The 13,732-nt window shown below is 35.0% G+C and overlaps 1 protein-coding gene across 4 annotated transcripts in view; it reads left to right on the plus strand.

Moving 5' to 3' along the window:
- The window catches only part of NEGR1 (neuronal growth regulator 1), a 566,285-nt gene that overhangs the window by 502,224 nt on the left and 50,329 nt on the right, over positions 1-13,732 (plus strand). For 2 of the 4 annotated variants that reach the window (XM_088153542.1, XM_088153544.1), the window contains one exon: positions 5,252-6,047. The exons of the other annotated variants lie outside the window; for them this stretch is intronic. In XM_088153542.1, the coding sequence (XP_088009668.1) occupies positions 5,252-5,277 (26 nt within the window). In that variant the 3' untranslated portion in view covers positions 5,278-6,047. Of the gene's footprint in view, positions 1-5,251; positions 6,048-13,732 lie in introns of those variants that run through there. 4 annotated transcript variants of the gene reach the window in all.

Genomic DNA, 13,732 nt, shown 5'->3' on the forward strand with positions numbered 1-13,732 from the left:
CTTAAAACATCAATTAAAAAAGGATCAAAAACACATTTTTCCAGAAATAATATATTACACTTCTGGAATCAATGTAATAGTAACAGGAGATATAGCAATTCTATTATATTTTGAACCCCAAAACAATCCAGTTAACTAAAGGTGTTATATACGCATATTCCAAAAGGGTCCAGGAAGGAAAATTTGATCTAAGTGAGGATATCCTGAATGTGGTACTTTTTTTTTTAAATAGTAATTTTATTAAAGATTACAATTTACAACAATAAAAACTAATACAAACTTAAAAGAATAAAAAGAAAAAATAGAAGGTGCAGAAAAGAAAAAATAGAAAGAAAAATAGAAAAGAAATAAGAAATAAAAATATAGTAAAGAAAAAGAAAAGAAATATATAAAGAAATGACTTTCCCCTTCATCACAAGTATAAACAATTTTAGTGACTTATCACCTTCTCTTAAAATACAACAAATAATCTCTTCTTCCCATATCCCATCTCTTATCTATAAACAAATCAATCAAGTATCGTCATTTCAGTCCTGATGTCAGTAGAAATCCATTAAGGGTTACCAGAGATAACAACATATCTATTTTAACCTTGTTCAAATAAACCAACTTTATATTCCTTCCTTTTACTTCTAACAATCTTGATATTTAGTGCCTTCAAATAATGTCCTAGAACTTGATTTCTTTTCATTTTTTCTTTGTCTTCTCACAAAATTCTTCAAAACTTTAACAAGACTCTTTTGTAAATCCAATATAGAATCCAAGTCACACTCTTGGTTTGTTATTTGCATTCCCTTTTAATTAAGACATCAACTAGTTTCTTTTGTATGTCCAGTGTAACATCTTTTTCCATGTCATACTTGTAGTCTGTCATTTTTAAATCCACTTTCAAATCAGTCACAATCATGTCGGGTAATACTTGTTCCTCTTCCACAGCTTTTTTTAAACACAGTTTATCTATAGAGGCAGACACTCTTAAAATTAACTTCTGGGTCCATTGTTCAAAAATATCCTTCAATATGTCTAATGTTAAAATATTTTCCTTCATACTATATTAGTAAATTGAGCTTGAGTGTTCTTCTCCTTCAATTGTAATCTTTAGTTCCTTCTAGTTCCCTCTGGCATCCAATTTTTAAGTCTTATTTATGCTTTTTTTAAAGAAATCAAAACAAAAGCATTTTCCCATGGGAAGGATTCTTTATAATTAATTTCAAAATCTTATTTCAAATTTATGTGGATCCTTAGTCCATTTGTAACTTTCTAAAATCAAAGGTTTAATCACCCTTTTGCTGTTTATTCCAGAAAAAAAAAAGTACAATAAGTCCTTAAACTTGGATTTAAAACTTCTTTTGCTAAGGATTGAAGAAACACCCTGTGCTGTAAAACCTGTCGATCCAAAGTCTCCTAATAGCTGAAAAGCAGTTAACAAGCAATTTCCAAAAGTGATTAGAAAAGGAAGTATGCGAACCCAGTGTCCTTTTAAAGGCATCAACCGTGGTTTGAGCAAGATGGCTATTCCCTTGTCTCCCAGAGCTCTAGATCTGCTGGAGACTGCTGTCTTGTGGTCTGCTTGCGAGGAGCAACTGTCTGGAGCACTTGTAGGTGATCTCAAGTTCTCTCCTTGTCCGGAGAGGAATTACAAAGAGCCGGTCTTCAGTTTGCCATTTATTCCCCAGAGGTCCCTAAATGTGGTACTTGTTAAAAGGTCTGCATAATAGCATAATTCAAGATTTGGAAAACCCAGACTCCCATCTTTAACTGACAATTGCATCTTTTTCAAAGATATTTTTGGAATGGTTGCATTTAACGTACTAGTCTGAGTTATGCACATTTATGCACATTTACTAGTATAATCTAGGCTTCCTGGTTCAGATTTAAACTTAGAACTATACCAAAGTGAGAGTCTACTGTAACCCACATAGCATACATTAAATGTTTAGAAAAAACACAGGAAATCCTCCTGGTAAACAAGGATTAATGTCACAATGCTTTATTCCATTTTCAGCCTTGAACTCCCCCTGATTATCATAAATTTACTTCAGGGAAACAGTGTAATGAAGTAACCTTTACCTTTTTCAAAAGAAACTTTTAACATGCACAAATTTAAAATTGGTTATATTTACTATGAGTTAATGATATGTTGTATTGCCCATAGAGAATACACTGTATGAGCATTGGGTTGAAATGCTTTATCAATGTTTATATTTGAAAACTGAAAAAGAAAATCCAGTTCTTATTGAAAGGGAACACTTAAAGTCCTCTACAATGAAGAAGCTTTAAATGGCAGTCCCTAAATTAACATGGTTGCTAATTTAAGTTAATTTACTTTGTTTAAATTTTGTAAGATGAACTTGTTTAAAATGTAAGAGACTTCTTTAATTAAGAACCAAAACAAAAGAAATAAAAGATGGCAAGTATTTCTGTTAAATATAGTATTATTATTGCAGGGGGCAGTTCACTTCTAAATTACAGTTTGGTTGTGTACTTATAAGGTTAAAAATGGGAAATATAGGTCTAGAACAGCCACTGAATTATGGGAATTATATAGGATTGCAATGTGGGGAATTGCACTGCACCACATCTGGAATGGTCTGTTGTTCTTACAGAATGGATTTATGGACTTGGGGTCCAAAAGTTCTGGTTATTCATTCATCTTGATGCAGTTTTGTTGGTTCAAATGGAAAACTGCCCAGGACTCCAATGTATTTGTGGTGCTCCCACAATTCCTTTCACAAGGATTAGGGATATTCCTTGTGTGGATTCTGCTCTGAAAAATGATTCTTTTTCAGTGCAGGGCAATGAGATTTTCATCATGTCATAATAACAGGATACTGTGAACAACAAAATAATATGTACGTGTGTTTTCTGCTTTATAACTCTTTCTGTTGTAAATGCTCAGTAATCATGAAAAGAGGTAATGCAAGTGTATATATATCACCAATGCCCTTGAAAGATCTGAGCATTTTATAAAGATATGAAAGCATTTAACATTAAGAGCATGACAGATAAAAACACACCAATACAGTAACATTAAATCTTGGAAGGCCTGGATAAATAAATATGTTTTTAGTCCCCTCCTGAACAATAACAAGGAGGGAGCCTGCCTCAACAAACCAGTTTGCTTTGCAGTTATACTGTGGGGAATTAGTTTCTTTTGAAGCAATTTATTCATCATGTAATATAGATGGTAATGTTAGTGGGAAAATGCAGGTTTCAAATAAGCACCGTAAATTTTAAAAAATGTGATCAAATAAAACAGATGTTTTGGCTGAGTCAGTATGTCTAACACTGTCAAAAAGTGTGTTTAGACCATGAAAAATCATAATAATATAATTCACTTTTCCTTGAATAAATGTATCCATTAGGAGCAGAAAATTTTCTATCAAATAAAGAACAGGACTTGAAGCAGGCCAGACTGACTTCACTGATTCCTATTTTCTATATAAATGAGAAATAACTGTCCTTATGAACCCTTATAATTTTGATGATTCTAAGAAGTAAAAAAAAGCTATTCAGAGGCCCTTCTATATTATCTTTAGTCGGATTCTTGAAAAACATTTTCTAAAAAGAAATTAAAATATAGCCTTAAGGAACTTGTGCATTATTTTAACTGATTAGTTTTGGGATGCTTTTACTTTTGGTTTTTCTAAAGATGTTTTGGGGCTAAATAATAAGGCTATGCATGCTCTGTATACGATTCAAAAGTACTTTGGCTCCCACACCTCTTAGTTATCCATTCAAGCGTTCCATCTTTTCTCAGGTTTCTCCATGAATGTGAAAAGAAGCAGTCACTTAAGGGACTTTTAAAATAAGGCACGACTTATTTTTCATCTCATGCAAAAAAATATAGTCTAGTTTAGAAAGGTACTGTGCTGGGCCCTTATTTGAAACACTTCTTCCAAATTCTTTTCAAAGTGTACACGGCCCTAGGCTCTTGTTCCTTTTTTGCCTTCAAAAAAGTTTTTCCCTGCCAATGAGTTTTGTGCACCAATCAGTTACATCACTTATATTAGCTGTCTAGCACTTTTTCCCCCCGCTAAAATGGATTGTGGTTAGGCTTATCTGTCAATGGTTGACAAACACTGTAATCACAACAAGGATATCACACCAATCAGTTATGTCCACCATGGGCAAAAATTTTTTGGACATGAGATTTCAACACCAGTGGCAGGCAAAGAAGGAACAGGAGCCTAGGCCTACTGCATAAAGATAGAAAAGGATCTACTAAGTTTTAAGTCTCTTAATACGTACTTATTTAGACTTTTTTCATGAATGTGCTGGTTGGTAATTCTAGGAGTCCAGTTCCCAACGCTTTGGAAAGTTGATGGGTATTGTTATTGAGTATACTCCACACACATGTAAGTTGCATTCACTACCAAACCTATGAAATGCCCCTCCCCCCGCCATACATGTGAATTACTTAAAGTGCCTTTGTAATAAAACATTTACCCCGAGCTGAAGTGATCCTGGATAGCAACAGGGAGAGAATCACTCAGGAATCTGTGGCCCAGTAAACCAAATTGTTTATATTCACTAGATTTGTTGAGGTGGGAATCCATGAAAGTCTTTAATAGCCTTTCACTGTATCAATGGCAGAATCAATGTCTTGGTAAATCTGTAGTCAGTCTAACATGGGATCAATATTCCCATGTCAGAACTGAAAGGGGAAAAAAAAAAAAAAAGCAAGTAGCAATATGGAAGTAGAAACACTGAGGAGAAACAGCACTTAAGAAAAGGCAACCTGTAGGGATCTGGTTTCACCTGTTGGCTAACCATTCAGGTTATCTGATTTCCACCGTAAGGCACTAGGAAGTCACATCTGTCTTATATATGATTCTATTGTATTCACAAAATCTGAAAGCTTATAAATCATGTTAGAAGTATATTTAGAGAATAGCTTTGAGTGTTCACAAACAGTGACAAATGTTTCTCTAATGTATTAGGTTGGACTTGCCCTCAGTTGTCACTTTTGCCTGAGTATAGAAAAAATGGCATATATATGTATGTGTGTGTGTGTGTGTGTGTGTGTGAAAAATGGAATATACAAGCTGTTGAGGTCCCATAATTTTTATCCTAAGAAGGCAACATGTGATGGCTTCAAATATTCAGTGATATTAATTCAGTTTCTCAGTACAAATAGGCAGTTTTTAGAATGAGTTAAGTACTGTGCAGCTTTCTGAAAGATCCAATTTTGCCTATCAAATAAGTTTTTCCATTATGGACCTCATACTGTATATGTTTGAAATTGCAGATGCTGGATTGACCAACCCACTTTAGTGGCATTGTCTTCGCTTGTGGAATTCCCATCCTAAGGACATTCTTCTGGCATAATTGTTATTGCTATTGACCTGCAGAACTGATATGACTTATTTACCAATGCTTTAAAAAAAAAATCTGCAGCATTGAATAATATATTTTTAATTTCTATTACTTTGCAGGAAAGTCTATAAAATGTTTACCTATTTGTTGTATATTTGTTTATTTAAAATGATATCTCATGACCATGTGAGGACATTTGATGAAATCAAAAGCAGTATCATTGACCAGTAATTGTTCATATTAACCAATTAGCTGGAATTGACCATAATACTTTCCATTTAGAAAATAAAAACAACTGGAAAAAAAAGAAACAAGAAAGATAAAATAGCAACTAATCGGATTGGGGGGAAAACAGGATAGTGGAATATTAGAAGGATATTATTCCATACCTCAAAATGCTGTTTTATTTTCCAAAAAAAGTAGATTTATTATTTGTTTAGTTTATATGCATTCATAATGCTTTACAAATATTGGGAAGAATATTCAGTACATTACTTTCCTTTACAAGGTTTCTTTTTTAACTATTGTTCATGCTGATCCTGCAATTTTTTCCTCTAATTATTAGTCTCCAGTCATTGGCTTTAAAAAAACAACAACAACAACAAAGCCAGAACTATGCAATTTTCCACTTTTCTTGCTACTAACTTCACATTATTTCATGCCATTAAAACAGTTACATTAAGTGGGTATGATCAACGTGTGTAACTTAGATCTTTTTAAAAAATAAATTCAACAAACATTATTTTCCAATGTGTGTCCTTGTTGGTATTCATAAATGCCTGTTAAAAGAAAATGAGAAAACTGCTCAGCAGAAACAGTTGTCACATGTTGTAAATAAGCAATCTGAAAGACAATAGGTAAACATTACATTTTTTTTCAGAGTCATCTCTTCTGTTCCTCTAATTAGAAGTGGGCATATGGTTTTCAGCTACAATACAATATTGCATTATTGTGAATCCCTTAACTATAAACTGCTGGCCAAATTATCTAATTCTGGTTTTATACTCATGTTTCATACATTTTATTACTTCAGTGACATATAACAGTTTGTTTCTTTCCATGAGATTGTGTAGAATTTTGATACCTTTGGCATTATAATAAAGCAAATTTTACAGTAGTGTTATGGGGATGGAAGGGGAAAACTGTATGAGTATTCCCCAAGGTTTGGATGTAAAAATACCCAATTTCTGAGTTTGCCACAAAAGTTAATATTAGGAAACTACAGGCACATTAAGAAATATTTCTAATTGATGGGTCTATTGTGAAACTGTCTTTAGCAACTTGAACTTTCTGAATCCCAAATGTAAACATCTGAGATTTAAAAGTTGCAGCTTTTTAAAAATTACTACAGGTAGTCCTCGGTTGGTGACTGCCTTGTAGAGCAATCATTCACTGTTACAACAGTGATGGAAAAATAACTTTGCGACCAATCCTCACATTTACGACCTTTGTAGGTTGGTAAAGCAAGGGAAAGCTGAAGTAAGATCATAACCACAGTCATGGTTTCACTTAATCACTGCTTTGCTTAATGACTGAGTTGCTGGCCCCAACTGTGGAAGCTAAAAGAGGACTACCTGTATTTAGGAAAAACAGGTAATCTTTCATTTTGAATGGGTGAGCTCTGCACACACCTAGTGCTCTGCTTATGTTACCGTAGTTGATATTTAAAACTCTACTTCCTTCAGATTTTTTTCTTTTTCTTTCTGGGTATGAAGTCCAACTGACTGGCCTGCTTTTATGAAAATCTGTCACTGACCTCTTTGGACTGAATCTTTAGTTCATTATTTTAAAAAGTACCAAGTGATAACATACCCATTTAAGATGCATATAAAAGCTATATAATAAAAGTTATATAATTGACCAAGAATATGAGGATCAACAGAATCTATTAAAGTGATTGTACAACAGGTGATTTTTTTTTCATTCTGCCACAAGTTAATCTGCTAGAGCCATGGGAAGAAAACAGTAAAAAAGAAAGATGGAAATATTTAATTTTCATATTGTTGGACTCCATATATTATTGTACAAAAATATGTCCTTCCATTCCTGAGGAGATTATTAGGATTGAAGAGGTGGCTTCAACAGGCCTTGCTTTTGAAGACTTCAGAGTCTGTTGCCAGAATTTCCTTGAGTTTTAGCCTGACATCTCTATTTTAGTTTTTCAGAAACTCCATCACTTCCTTCAAGCATGAGACTTGTCACTACCCTGAGAAGTACATTCACCACTAGAAAGTGACTTATCAGTAAGTGAATATGGGCTCTAGTTTTGACAGCTGGAGGCCTAGTGATGGCAGACAGAAACCAACCTTCCTTCCTTCCTTTTTCCTGCACCTTCTTTTCTTACAGTATCCTTGAGTCCCTGAGTATATAGACAGGCATGGCTGTCATTAAGCTAGTTGTTATCACTATATTCCTAACCAATATTTGGGTAATTTTTTAAGCAATTATCTTCACACCTAACTTAGATACTGTCAGGAAGCTGATCTCCTGAAATATGCTGTTTTCTTCAGTGAGAATAACAGTTGCTTCTCCAGTGGAACAGATATGTTGATACTGGAACAGCCGCCTTCTCCTGGACATGCAGCTGTTGGTTATCAATTCCAATCATCTCAGAGAAGATATTATTCTACTTTTGCACGGGAGAGTTATCAGACACACTTAGATATTACTTGGGGAAAAATTGATGGAGAACTTCACAAAATCATTTTCCCTGGTGTTCAGAGAAACTATGGCTATGAGGACTGGAATAAAATTGTGAAAAGTAAAGCATAGGTGTGGCATTGATTAGCTAGCTTTGTATATCTGTCAATTAGTAATACAGAAACATAATGGAGAACTACTACCACCAGCAAGTTTTTTTACATGGATTTTTAACAGATGATAAAATGGGATGATGTAGAATCTTAGTAAGTCACATCTCAGGACCGATATAACCTGAGAATTGGGGCAGGCCATTTACGTCTCATGTTTTCTTATTCACTAAAACAAGTATTGGTATTGTATTGTTAACATTTTTTGGAAAATAATATGTTTTGGTTTTGTTACCGGTTGATCAAGTCAAGACCAAATCTTAACTTTTGACAAAGAAAATAAGCCCTGGCATAAAAAAGATACCTGGAACTGGGAAGGAAGATGTGGTAACAATAGAAATACTTTTGCATGCAGTCTGATTTACAGAAGAAACCATCTTTTTTTTTCTCTAGTACTTTTTTGGTTACAGATACTTTGCTTGCCACAGTCTAGTTTTATGGGAAGATGAATGACCAAGGAATACTACAGGCTGGCATTCATTACTTTCATTCTCAAATAATGATGTGGAATCAGCTGTTGCTGCTGTTCTATCAAAAAATTAAGTAGGAAGAATCTTGTCATGGGCTTGTAAATTATTACAGTGAGCAAGATCTTTATAGAGTAACCGGCCTTGAATACTTTGAGAATGTTTAACCCATTAAATAGTTGTTTACCAGCTTGGGCGGAAAAGGGTATTGTATAGAACTCTGAACTTTGCAAGATTTCATAGGATGAAAAAAAAAAGGGTAACATAAACAGAATGACTGTAAATACAGAGCACTGAGTAATTAAGCACCCTGGGGTAGCCTTGAAGAACCATCTGTTTACTGGAAGGAGAGTGTGCACTTCTGAGGGAAAATGTAATCATTATTTAAGGAACACAGCTTTTGGGATTTAAGAATTAATGGAATGACTGGTAAGGTCTGCTGACCTCTCCTTACGGAATTCCTTTACTTCATTTGAAATGTGCTTGTTCTGTATGACACGGTGGCAGAGAAATCTTGTCAACAAAATAGTAACACATGTAACATGTGGCTTTTCTGATAGTCAGCTTGGAGCTCTGTTATCTGAAGGAACACTGCTTCTCTGTTATTGTCACCCAAGTTTTACGATCATCCTTCTCCAGGTGACCCTGAATGCTGAAGAATGGCAGATAACTTTGCAGAGGGGGGCCTTCTCAATGGTTACCTACACCACCATCCCTAAGAGAGGTGTGCCTGGTGCTTCCTTGGTTGCCTTTGGTTTTCAAGACATTTCAAGTTTACTTTTTAATCTTAGCACTTAACATAATCTGCTAATGAAATTTTTACTGTTAATTTCTGCTACTTAGCAAGTACAAAGTGATTATTTAGCATATTCTGTCATGTGCTATATATACGTATTTCTAGCTTTTTATTTAATCAAACCATTCATCAACAAGCTTAAAAATTAGACACAAGGAATCAATAATGAAATGTTTAAAAAAGCATGCCTCAGCCAATGTTAGAGCAAGGAAACTAACGTGTTTATATACATATATTGTGATCTATATGCAGGATTTTTGTCCAAAAGGCAGTTATATAGGCAACAGCATGTATTTTACCTGTTTATTATACAGTCCTTTGAGTTGCTCTAGAGAACTATTTTTAATAACTAAATATTTCTTCTGTCTTTACAAAGTCCCTTTCCTTCCTTGTATCCCAATTTACTGTTCAATAGGAACAATTAAAGAACTCAAAGAGGAAAAAAAACTGGTTGGTTGGGAGTTTACTAAGCGCTAAACCATTATCAGAAAGCGGTTCCTAATCAAAGATCTGGCATTTAGTTTAGTAAATTTAGCTAATTTTATTTTAGTAGATACTCACAGAAGACTCTGTACTCCTGGCAAACTGAAATGTATTCTGCTTTTTACATTTGAACTGTGTTGTATAAGTGCCTGGCAAGTAATTCTCCCATGTAAAATACCACCAGCCTATTACCAGTGCAGAAAAATAATCTTGAAAAAAGAAGAAGGCAATAGGACAACTCAGAATGGCCTAAACTTCCACATGAAGCCAAAATTCAAAGATTTTCAAAGTTAATAGTTTCGGGTTGAATTTTTTCCAACAGCCCCAACCCTCCAAATTCCCACCCCCCTAATATTGCAAAATATAACTTTTATTGACATGGACAAATACTTGAAATACTAGGGAAATCTCTCAGAAGCTGCCTCAAAAGAGAAATGATTATAGGACATATACAAGGCTGAGTGTCCCATAATGAGGCTGCAGTAATAATAATCCATAATAATAATTTATTAAACTTCTATGTCATCCAACCCTTAACTATTCAGTGTGGCTCACAAGGCCTGGGTGAAAAGCCAAGTCTTCACAGCTCTTCTAAGCAGCAGCAGAGTAGGGGACATCCAGAGCTCAGGGACAACCTCATTCCAGAGGGCAGGTGCTGCCTCAGACCTACAATCTTCCACAAAGGGAGCAACTAAGCTATACAAGAACAAAAGAAAGAGAAAATATATGGTTTTTATACCCTGTTAAACCATGGTCTGTTTAAAAAATTAGAATGAGCCAAAAACGTGGGCCTTTCAAAGAGTTCTTTGATAGGTGGGCCAAAACGATTATAACATTTTTAGAGGTGGGTGGCATCGTTTTGCAGTGGCAGTATGGCTTCTCTCTCACACACCCTTATTTCTGATGGATTTAACAGAGCTTATTGGCTTCTTTCTTTTCCATCCCTCCTCCTACTTCAAAATTCAACTCTTGGTGAATCCGTGGTCACATTTTCCCACTTGCCTACTAGCTGCATGAGGTAAGCCTAATGGAATCAGTAGGGAAATACCTCCTGCCTTAATGGCAGAGGTTTTAAAAAGGAGGAGGATGTGGAATGAAGCTGCTAGCACTACATATCACAGGCATCTGCAGAGGAGGACAAATCATTAAAATGTCCATCATGATGTCATGTCACAAATTGTGCCTCTTTTGTATTCACATAGTGATGTCCCACACAAGTATGGAAGGGGCACTTTTCATCATTTTGATGAAAACTCCATTTGCTATAGACATCTAAGGTACTTTCCCCTACAAATGCTTTGAACCCTTTGTCTCCATCCGAATCCATGAACTACTCTCATGTGAACAATTTTAAAAATCATGAAAAGTACAACAGAGCAAAAACAGGCCATGCTCAGTTCAATTGCAACTATTCAAGTGCTTTGCCTTCATTACGCTGGAAACTTTGTTGCCAACCTGCCCCATAACTACCCATGAAAACCTGAAAGGGAAGATTGTGTGTTGTGGAAAAAATGCAGCCTAATTCTAGCCTACCATGTCAGAGGCTTTGTATAACAAGTATTTACCCAATTTCTCCAGGCTGGTCTGATTTTTCCTTCAATAAAGTTGTGACTCTTTTTAATTGTTGCTAGAACTCTCTGTAAATAGTCTCTGAAGATCAAGCCTTTGTGTGTCCTTGGAAGTTGTCGTTAGGTGTGCATGCAAGCCTCACCTCCACTGTCCCTGGGCACCTGGATCTTCTTAAAAAGTTCATACATTGGCAAGAAAATGAAAGGGGTTTCTAAGTGTGTTTGGCTAAAAGGCTTAAAAAGCTCCTTGCACTCAGGAACTCATCCTTTCTCATCAGAGCTAGTCTTTTTTTATTCCCTCTCTTTTGTAAAGTATGTACTCTGTAACTGGGTGTATTAATTAAAATTAGTTTTAAAAGCCTCAGGTCAGAATGATGATTCACTACCCAAAGCTAAGAGGAGTATTTCTCCATTGTTTCCCCCTGTGTCATTTTGTACAGCATTATGCCATATAAACCTCTCTACACTTTTCTAAGAATAGCACATTTAGATAATGTCACAACCATTTTGCCAAATACAAGGGAACAGAGTACAATAGGAAGAGAAAATGGTCTGAATGGACTTTGATGATCAGATAACTAGTTTTTAGAATTTACCATATTGATATGTATAAAGGACAGTATGCTCATTTATAGCACTACATCAAGAGCAGTTTGAATTTATTTTACATTGTTCCCTAAAGTCACAAGCCCAGTATAAGCTTCCTTAAAAAAGAAGTACTGTATTAGATATAGTAAAAGCACCATTCTCATTAGCATTTTTTTTACAAAACAAGGCTTTAAAATGAACTGAGAATTACATCATTCTTCAAAGCTTTACCAAGAAATTGTTCTCTCTTCCTGGTTAGGTCTAAATTAAATATTATGACACCTAAGGGAGTCTACCAAAATCATTTTACATATGACATGATGGTTACATACATCATGTCACCATAAGACTGTTATGAACTTAGACACACATAAGTGCGAAACTATAATGTTGAACATCCTAGAATGCTGTACCATAACTATTTGAGTTGGATCTTCATTGTTATTCTTTGAACCGGCCTCATTCCAATCAGGAAAGGCATGGGGACCCAATTATTGAAATTATATATTTATTCTGTACCCCACTCCACATTTTCATATGTATCAGGCAAAGAAAGGGATTAGGATACATGTCTGTCTGTCTGTCTGTCAGTCTGTCTGTCAAGGACCTTTGGTGAACATATGACCCTCTCCTGGATGGATAAGCAGGCTTTGTTTGCATCTGTGATTTTATCTTGTTTATTTTATCCCATAAAAATCAATGGAATCATTAAGGCAGCCTCTTTATTTAAAAAAAGTATTTCCAGCTTGCAAAAATTAAAGTCCATTATAAAACATAAAATGTTAAAATCAAGCCACCTCATCAAAACCAAATTAGTTTGAGTTTGCTACCACTTTTATACAAAATTAACACTACAGAAAGGTACATATGAACAAGGGAATACTAAAGCATTGTCTTACCACTGAAAAGGTGCTGTTTTGTACGACTACTGTTTTTATTTCACACCTAGTAATAGGGTTTTACTTCAAATTCAAAGGCAAAAATATGCTTAGAAGTATACGGGGATACAAACATAGCAGCTTTCTGCAGCTCCTTGAAGCAGTTGTACCTTTTCAAGATAAACCCTGAAGCATGTTTTTGCCTTTGAATCCAACATGCTGTACAGCTGCATCTAACGTTAAAGTAATTTTGTCAGTATCCAGATCTTGATTTTGTACTTGGCTTTTGAGTGGTATGTCAAGTAAGTGGAACCAGGACAAGAAGTAAATGTGATTTAATTTCAGTTTAATGTATTTAATTATTTTCTAGTTTCTCATATAAAAGCAACAATTCAGTACAACATCTGAAAGGCTCTGATCGCCACACCCAGGGCTTGTAAATGATACATTCACTCCTGCTGTGAAGTATAATGGAATGTTGGGAACTCTAGAGTTAGAAACTTAATTGACCCTTACAATCCTAAAGAAATTTGATTAAGTCCCATCAAGTCTGTGTCAACATTTTGATCTCATTCCCTTGTTCCCCTGGTTCCTTATCAATGACTTTATAGTGATTCCTGAGGTTCTCCTTGAAAATGGTGGATAAATGCTAAAGACCATATTGTGGAAACTGGTTGACTTTGTTCTTTCACATTAGTTTGACTTGGAATTGCGCATGAGCAGTTCATGATCTGTTCCACAGCCAATCCCTGGCCATGTCTTTGCTGTTATAAGTAAGGTTTTCTACATCCTTATACCAATTTAATAGTCCATGTGATCTTTG

The sequence above is a fragment of the Python bivittatus genome, unplaced genomic scaffold (assembly GCF_059951505.1).
Source record: "Python bivittatus isolate LINGU-HERP-01145 unplaced genomic scaffold, Pbiv_v1 ctg000700_np1212, whole genome shotgun sequence".
Taxonomy (NCBI): Eukaryota; Metazoa; Chordata; class Lepidosauria; order Squamata; family Pythonidae; genus Python; species Python bivittatus.